Source organism: Osmerus eperlanus, chromosome 6, assembly GCF_963692335.1.
Source record: "Osmerus eperlanus chromosome 6, fOsmEpe2.1, whole genome shotgun sequence".
Classification (NCBI taxonomy): Eukaryota; Metazoa; Chordata; class Actinopteri; order Osmeriformes; family Osmeridae; genus Osmerus; species Osmerus eperlanus.
The window spans coordinates 16,599,130-16,608,030 of record NC_085023.1 but is presented as its reverse complement, the minus strand read 5'-3'; the positions used below and the strand labels follow the sequence as shown (position 1 = coordinate 16,608,030).

General features: G+C 39.6%; 1 protein-coding gene across 1 annotated transcript; it reads left to right on the top strand.

The window, feature by feature from the left end:
* The first annotated feature begins 4,034 nt into the window (after positions 1–4,034).
* LOC134022782 (protein SPMIP7) lies at positions 4,035–8,744 on the top strand. The gene is made up of 9 exons (XM_062464532.1): positions 4,035–4,115; positions 4,338–4,448; positions 4,583–4,659; positions 4,875–5,013; positions 5,199–5,266; positions 5,415–5,456; positions 5,549–5,656; positions 6,353–6,454; positions 8,113–8,744. Exons 1-9 carry the CDS (start codon positions 4,035–4,037, stop codon positions 8,231–8,233), a joined length of 849 nt encoding a protein of 282 aa, XP_062320516.1. The 3' UTR covers positions 8,234–8,744.
* Positions 8,745–8,901: the final 157 nt, after the last annotated feature.

Here is an 8,901-nt window from a genome sequence, read left to right as displayed (position 1 = left end):
GACAGCAATTATAGGTTCTTAGCTCAAACTGAGACAACCTTATTTAATGAAAATGTTTATTTAACATTTAAATTAAAAAGTTAAAAGCAGATCAATTCTGCTTCCGTCCAATGGACAAGCACAGCTTGAGTACATATACTGTATGTGTATACATATATACGCACACATATACAAATATATACAATATATACTGTATATATACATATACACACAACACACACATGACAGCGTTAGTTAGTTAATAATGTAAGTCAAGGTCTCTGGGAGGAGACCATTTCTCTAAGCTACAGAGAAAGTCCATTACCTTCAGTGTTTCTTGGTCTAATGCAAAATCTTATTCGTAAATGAAAAATCAGAGTTGCATTATAGCAGGCAGATAAAGAGCCTGACCAGAGTCAAAGAGCTTTTTACGTCTGCGCCACCTTCAGAAAAGGCTAAATATATTGTTGTGAGCAGAGATTAAATCAAATGATTAAAAGAAGAGTACTTCCCTTTCTAGCAGTTAAATTGTTTTTTTTTTAATTCTCTGTAGGTATGATTGTGTGCTTTTCAAATGTATTATGTTCTTCTTTCTTTAACATTTGGTTGACAAGAATGAAAAGGCTGGATAACTGTCAACATGGGGTTGCAGGGATGGAGTCCTTCCCCTCAAAGCCAAAAAGATTATGTTATCCAAATCATGTCTCAGTCCAATGTTGGACTACCACAACCTTGTACTGGGAGAGAAGACTGCTGCTAAATAACTGATGAGTGTCTGATGATGAGAGCCTTCATGAGGTGACTCAATACAATCCCCAGGCTAGGCTCACCTCAGTGTCTTCCCTCGCTCATGTATTTGGAAAGGAGTAGAGAGTCATTATCGTTTGATGCCTGATATCTGTGTATTTGCAACAGTCTTTATAGTCATCCTTAGGACTGATACGGTATTCTGCTGATTCTCTGTAATATTTTCCCTTGGGCACTGTTTGCAGAAGGCATCTTGCCCATGCAGCATCATGATAGCTTCAAGGCTGGTTTGCAGGAGGAGTGTGTATGAAAAGCTCCATATTAGAAGTATTATAAAGTGCTGATTTTTCGCCCCCACCTCCCTCATGAAAAATGTACAGCGGCATATTCATGACTCCATTGAGCTAACTGAGTGTGACAAGCATGGAGCTGGAGAGACTGAGGACATGGAAGCAGTGGCACAACAGAGCCCTCGGCCAGTCTCAGAGGACATGACTGCCCCTGGTGATCATGGGAGGTTCATCTCAACATTCTGTTTGGATTGTTCTAAATGCTTGGAGGTGCTTTACCCAGCATGAGACCCAGTTTACTAAACCTACATTTCCCTCCATGCTAATGTACATGGAGCAGTTGATCATTTCTCACTGTCTTGGCTGTGTGATGCATACTGCCCATAAGCAAATACTTATGTGGCAAAAAGCTATAAATGTGACCATCCATTTTCATGGGTTTACAACACATTTTGAAAGCAGTAAATGCATAAAGCATAGGTGGGTGGTCACATTTATAGCTTTTTGCCACATAAGTATTTGCTTATGGGCAGTATGCATCAAAATGGATGGTCATAGGTAGGCCTATTGCAGGCTGTACCTCAACGATCAACAGTTACTCAAAAAAGTCAAATAGTTTACTCTGAAACAGAAATTAACTTTATTGCTATACACCAATAGCAGAGTAAATAAAAGTTTCTTAACAAGTTCAACTTTTCACATGGCTCCAACTGTTAACTCAGGCCTACTTTAAATAAATGTGTTCCAGTTGTAGCTTCTTATAGTAAAGAACCTGAGTGTGTTTATTTTAGGTTGGCTTTAGACTCTAGAATCTGGTGATTCACACCATCCCCCCAGTTCCCTTCTTTTCCCTTTCGAGTCTGATCCTGGGGTGTCATTTTGGGTCACAATCAGTCCAGCCAGTTTGGCTGATAGCCAAAAATAATCCTTACGCAAGGAACGGCCTCCATCCACATTTTCAACAACAAACAAAAACAACACTGAAATCCTGACACTGCTTTAATGACCCTCTGTAACACAAAAGCTCTAAGATCCCAAGCTGCATATTCTTCCAGATGAATGCAGCCTGCTCAAATGACTTGCAGCAGCACAGCAGTGTTAGGTCTGGCACCATAGGGATAGATATGAGATTTAAATAATTTCAGAGACTGCAGAGGAGAGGAGAGGCAGACAAGCTGACTAATAACAGAGAATCCAGTAACAAGGACTGCTTCAACAGAAATAATTTCTCACTCCAGAAATACCCACGTCCTTGCCAAAAATACTTTCATCCTGGGGCAGGGGGAAATTCTTTCAACATAAATGAAAAAAGCTTGATTAATTGGAAAACAACAGGCTACAGTTCCAAGCATTTTGATATGTGAGTAATTAAATGGGTTGCAGATGCAATACATCATTAGATCTCTGGAGCAACTGCCATCCACAGCATTTCTCACTACAAGTATGCTCAGGCAAATAGGACTGACGCTACACCATTGCTCTACTGAATGGCTCTCAGTGATTAGAAATTACAAGTGAAGTACAAATAGTAATGGGAGTGAGTGGGAGTCAGTGTTATTCACAGCACTCAGTTATTAGAATAATTCTAATTAGGCTATCTTTTAACACAGCACTTTTTAACATAGCACTTGAGATATTTACATTAGCTAATGACGGCCTGAGCTACTCATACTTCAGTAGACATCAACATCATCACTGACATCTCCTTGTAAACATCTCACCATTGTGTACATTTATAAAATAAACTGTAATCAATTACAATATTAATATAATTGTACAATATGATTGGTTACTTAATCATTGTCCGTGTTTTTAGCGAAACATTTAGTGGAATTGACTATTTAAACAAACATCCCTTATTCTATGTGCACTGAAGCAAACTGCATATGACATTTGCTCCAGTGCACTAACAGTCCTTTGCAGTCAGCGCAACCGGAAGACCAGATCTAGTCATTTCTAACCGAACTGTAGAGTTTTCTATTCCGATTTAATTAATTAATGATGACTGTGACTTAAAAACATAGGTCAGTGCGAGCAAAAATAGAAACATCAGCCTTGACTATAAAAATATAAATCGACACGCAGTAGCTACAGTGAATGGGATAATAATAGGCTTTCGTTATCGTTTTAAGAAGTGTTGCCATCCTTGAAAACAGAAAATGTTAAAGCTTCCCGTGAAAAAAAGTATAATTTGGTACTGTGTACAGCACAGCCATATAGAGAAAGAGACGGTTATCTCCATGGCTCTGCTGTAGCCTACATCAGCTAGCTAGCAGCAAACGGCTAGAATGTAGGCTAGGCCCATACACTAGCTCCCTCCAGCGACCACTTTAAGATATTGCGCGGATGTTATACAGATCAACAAAGTGGAAGTTGACGCAAAGTACGTAAGTGTATGTCACAACACCCTCTATAAAATTCAAAATTTCAGAATTGTTTTCTTGATTGATAATTTTAGCGAACTGTGGTGTGTAGCAGTTTTCTAGATAGCCTGTTTCAGATACCCTTCTTGCCCAATCAATCAGTAATTTGAACCCTACAGCCAACAGTATCCAGGCAACCAAAGTACGCGAGTATGCCCCATATACATTGCTTCTACTTCGTCATAGTCTGGAACATTAAAACCAACCCTAATCAGTGATGTCAACGCAATAACTCGGTGCATGGCTGCCATGACTGAAGTGTGCGATCCAGTAACTTCCTCTGCGGATTCTCACCGGGTCAGACTACTGAATGCAAATGCAAACCGAGTTGGTGCAAACCGATGCGTTCGCTGTCAAATGAACTTGCCTTGCGAGCGTGGCCCAGAGGGAAGATATGACGTCGAAAGTTTACTTCTAACAACTGGGACGGCTTTCTCAAAATTCAATCCACTGGCCTTTCCACCTGCTAGTCACGCATCACTGGCACCTTTACGAGACGAAGTCGTGTTAATAGATCCGTGCTCTGGTCATCTAAGTGCTGGTGCAGAAGTAGACTTGGCAACCAAAGGTAGACACAGATTCATAGACTTCTATCATGTGCCGTCTGGTTTACGGGTCCCTCCAGGTTACAGAGAAAGACCCCAAACGCCACCCGCGAGGCCATCAGCTGTTGCTTGTGACCTGTCGGGAGATAAGGCATGGAATTCAAGGAAAAAAATTGATTCTGCTCTGAGAGCAGACCTTCGAGGTAATCTGATCGTTGTGTTAAACTAGGCTAACTGTAGGCCGAATAAGTTGTCCTTTGTAATATGCAACAGTAAACCTCCAACGAGTGGATTCGGTAGTCTTATAAAGTAATTATTGTGTTGTAGAATAATTCAGGTCTAATGAATGACAGTATAATGTCGTCATAGGATGGACTAGCCACGCAAAAGTGAGGCCAGCACCACACAAAGTTCCATGTCCTCTGAAGTTCTTCAGTTTTTCCCCTGGACCAGAGACTACATCGGTAGGCCTACGTCCTTTTGGTCAACATTTTTGTTATTGCTATTACATTTTGTATTGTTATTTATTGAGCTGCAAAGTTTGCACAACGACTTTTAAAGAATTATTTGACATTTTAACTTGTGATCGATTTGGAAGGATGTCAGTTCGTCAGGTCCGACTCAGTGGATCGACAAGGCAGCTCTCCGCTTCATTTACACCTCTTCAGCCCAGAGGTCTGGGTCCTTTCTTTCTAAGATTATGTGTGCACCTTACAAAAATGCAACATTTACAAAGCATTCTAATCTAGGCTACTGTATGATCTTGTACAAATACATCATAAAGTAATGTCTTTCAACCAGTCTAATAGAAATGATCTGAAGCTAACCTGTATCCAGTATAAAATGAGAGTGCAGGATGAGTCATTTGGCTCTCAAATATGGACTTGCAGAAGTTTTGAAGATGTTCGTTGGGACATCAAGTTACCTCAGCGTCTGAAGCCCCCAGCTACCACACTTGAGAAAATGGCAGATCCTGTGAATCAACATTTCACTCTTAAACGTTACAACAGCAAACCAGAACTTTGGCAGGTGGGATCATGCAAATACACATAACAGAAAAGAGTAACAGTTGAAAATTGAGATTGATATATTCCTCTCTCCAGTGACAACGATTGAGTTATAATTTCAAGTGGCTGTCTGAAAAAGCAAATGTTAAATATTTAGTTGACAGAACTGAAAGTAATTTGTTAACCTTTTGCCACCTTCTTTCTAAGAGTGTTGAAGCCCAATGGAAGAGACACCAGCTTCGAGTTAAAAATGAAGTCAGGAAACCCATATCGTTGTGAGTTCTTTGAACTTTGTGATGTATCTCAATACTGTAACAAAGACTGTTCATGCAAACTGTCACACATTGTAACAAGAAAGTAATGTGTGAAAAATAAGGCATTTTGTGATAATGTTCTAAGATTTGAGCTTGTTTTAATTCACAGCAACAGTCCATGTCCAAAATCTGGCCAAATTCCACTATACAGGTAAGCAGTGTCTTCAAAGAACTGGATTGAATAATTTTTGTTTGTGAGTTTGAACAAGATCCACTGTATTTTTCCTTTCTGTATCTTTGCAGTGGTGTTGTCGCCTTTAAGAACATTGATGATATAGATGACGTGGACCAAGATTTTTATCCCCTGACTATGCAGAGGACCACCTTACCTCCGTACACCCCAACCACACAGTAAGATACACATGACCACATACAACACCAGTGTCTAACCTAATGTATAATGTATGTTCATCGGGATACTCAATAATACACTACATGGCCAATAGCGTGTGAATTCCTGACAATGGGGTTGGCCTTTCCTTTGCGGTAACAACTGCTGCCTCATTTACATTTAGTCATTTAGCAGACGCTCTTATCCAGAGCGACTTACAGTAAGTACAGGGACATTCCCCCCGAGGCAAGTAGGGTGAAATGCCTTGCCCAAGGACACAACATAATTTGGTTGGCATAGCCGGGAATCGAACTAGCAACCTTCTGATTACTAGCCCGATTCCCTCACCACTCAGCCATCTGACTCCCATCTGACTCATTTGTGGGCAGTTCCCAGAAAGAAAGAAAAAAAGTTAGGCTGTCCACAAGATTTTGGGGTGTTTGTAGGAATGTGTTCCTATTCAACCAAAACAGCATTAGGGAGGTTGGGCATTGATGTTGGGTGATTAGACCAGAAAGCGAAGACAGGTGTAGAAACATAGTGATTTTGGAATGAAAGCAAAAAGCAGTTGTCCGTTTACGGACCGGTGTCCATATTCCATTGGCCATACAGTGTATGTATTACCCTCACTGATTGACTTAAGGACATTTCAATGTATTTCCCCAGTGCTCAATGTTAATGTATGAACCTTATTTTCTATCTTCTGTTCATGGCAGTCGTCCTACTATCCCTGGTTACACTGGCAAGGCCAACTATGACGTTGGTCTAAACTCTGGCTTTAGTCTCCCAGTTCTACCCAGCTATGCACACAACTCCTGGTCAGTCTTTATTACTTGTACTGCTCAGTTCATGACCCTGACCAAACACACCACCCCATCTGTTTGACAATGGTAAAAATATGTAGAACAATTATCTGACAGTAAATGGTTTTATTCACACTGGACTACCACGGAGATCCATTAGAGGGCATACTGCGCACTAAAATAGCATGGGGTACGATTGAGCCCTAAAGATTACCGGAGCTGTAAATGGTTGCAATAAGACTTGTCTGGTTTGATTCCCCTTTTGCTAAATTAGTTAGTTTTATGAAGAAATATTTTGCGAGAGGCACTATTTCCCTCCCTCCCCTCCCCCCACCATTAAACGATATACTCTGATCCATATAATTTGTGAATTATTATTTGACTTCTGAAGTAGTACCATCATGCAGTAGCATGTTATTGTTTCAATGTAGTTTTAATGTAATGAGGAGGAGTAATGCAGCCATGCCACTTCGACGTATGTTAACGGTTGGTTGAATTACATTACTTCATTGTAGTGGTGAGTTCAACCTGTTATAGATAGCGTTAGTCTTTACACAGGGGAGCAATTAATACAGAAAACTACAAAAATGTAATAGCAGATTGAAAAAAATGTCCCTAATATAATTTACACGATGGAACAAAGATTTAGTGTAGCCATTACATACTTCCTTAAAATGTACTAGCTTTTAGGAGCTGCACAGACCATTGCTTGTAAAGTAAGGACTGCAGGTTAACTCAAAATCAATTTTCGCTCTTTTGAATAGCATAAACTCAGCTCTCCTCAGCTTTTGAGAAAACATTTTTGGGGAAAGAAATTGGGTAGAATGGATACAATAAAACACCTTGACACCTTGTACTGGACATATGACATCTGTTGTGAATGCAACAGTGGGTGACATTGGCTCAGAGAGAGCAGAAACACACCATGACAGATGGAAGTGTGGGACAAAATTAGGAGGAAATAATCTTTTATCTCTACGCCAGACTCATGGCTCCAGTGATATAGATGTAGTGAGGTGAATTTTTTTTTAAATGTTAAATTAGTCTTCCACTACATTTTTCTGTTTTTGGAAAACGTCAGCAAACAAATCAAATTAGTATGAATAGGGCAATAGAAAATATGATTTTAGATTTACTTAGTTCTACCAAAATCATACATACATATTCTTCAACTATGCTTGCAGAGCACCAGAAGAAAACAGTCCCCCAGGGACAGGACTTTTGAGTGTCTGTTGAGTATGTGGAAACCTGTTTCCTAGTTGGGCCCCAGTTGAGCGAATTTTACCGACTTTTGGAGCACCTCTCTCCAGATGGTTGAATCCAGAGCAGCTCGTGGTAATCGTGGTTTCCACAACCCAGATCCATTTTCCTGGTGCCCAACACCCTCTGAGATCTGTTTCCTCTGAAGATTAAGCTGGCCTCCCATATTTTTTCCTTTGAAACAGAAAAAGACAAGTTATTTGGATTGATTCATTATCCCCCCTAACGTTCAAAACCTCTGGATTCATTGTGGCCATTGTATGCTCTTTTACCAGGGTTTTCTTGCTGTTCTCAGAAAAGAGTAGTTATATTATAAAGTATAGTCTAAATGGATGGACAGCATCAAGCACATTTTACCTCTTGTAAAATGTTACTGTTTATGTTCCTAACTACTCATGTATTGGCTTGCACAGGACCACTCGGGATCCATGGGTTCCTGCTTATGGTCGAACTGCACCTCTTTCCAAAATGGTAACCACTGTGCACCCTCATAACCCATTCCGGCATCCGAAGCGACCAGTGTTTCTCATTTAATGGCCCTTGGAGAATGCATGAAGAAATATTAAACAAAGCATATGAGAAAGTTTTGAATGTGCCAGCTACCCTTTTATGCCATTCAATCTGTATTTATGAATAGATCTATAATGATGTGATGTCAGTGACGGATTCTGGGTGAGTTTGCGAATAATGAGATGCTCTATTAGCATAATTTCCCTGATTTAGATGAGTGGTTTTGTGACTTTGGGCTTGTGAGCTCTTAGATCTTGCAGTCATTGTCTTGGTAAATACTGTGTGTATGCATATACGATACATTATGTGTGTGTTTGGCAGTTTTAAGGTGTGTACGTGTAAATGTGTTTGAGGAAAATACAGAACGAAACAAAACAGAGGATTTCTAGCAGCACATTTACTTACACATTATTGTAATAATTTAGAGACTATATTATTGTATTTAGTACCCATATACAGCTTAATACAGTATATCATAAATTAAAACAAAAAAATGCTTCAATTAAAGTATTTGTAGAACACGACTATAATGATTAAACAATTTACACAAAGATTGTTGTTTGTTACATTTTTATTTTGAAGATACATTTTTATTTATCAAGATCATTTTGAAGTGCATGCCTAATGCATGCACTACCCTAGACCTGTGGTTTCGTCATTAAAGACAGAGTTAGTGCAGCTTCCTGCTTTAA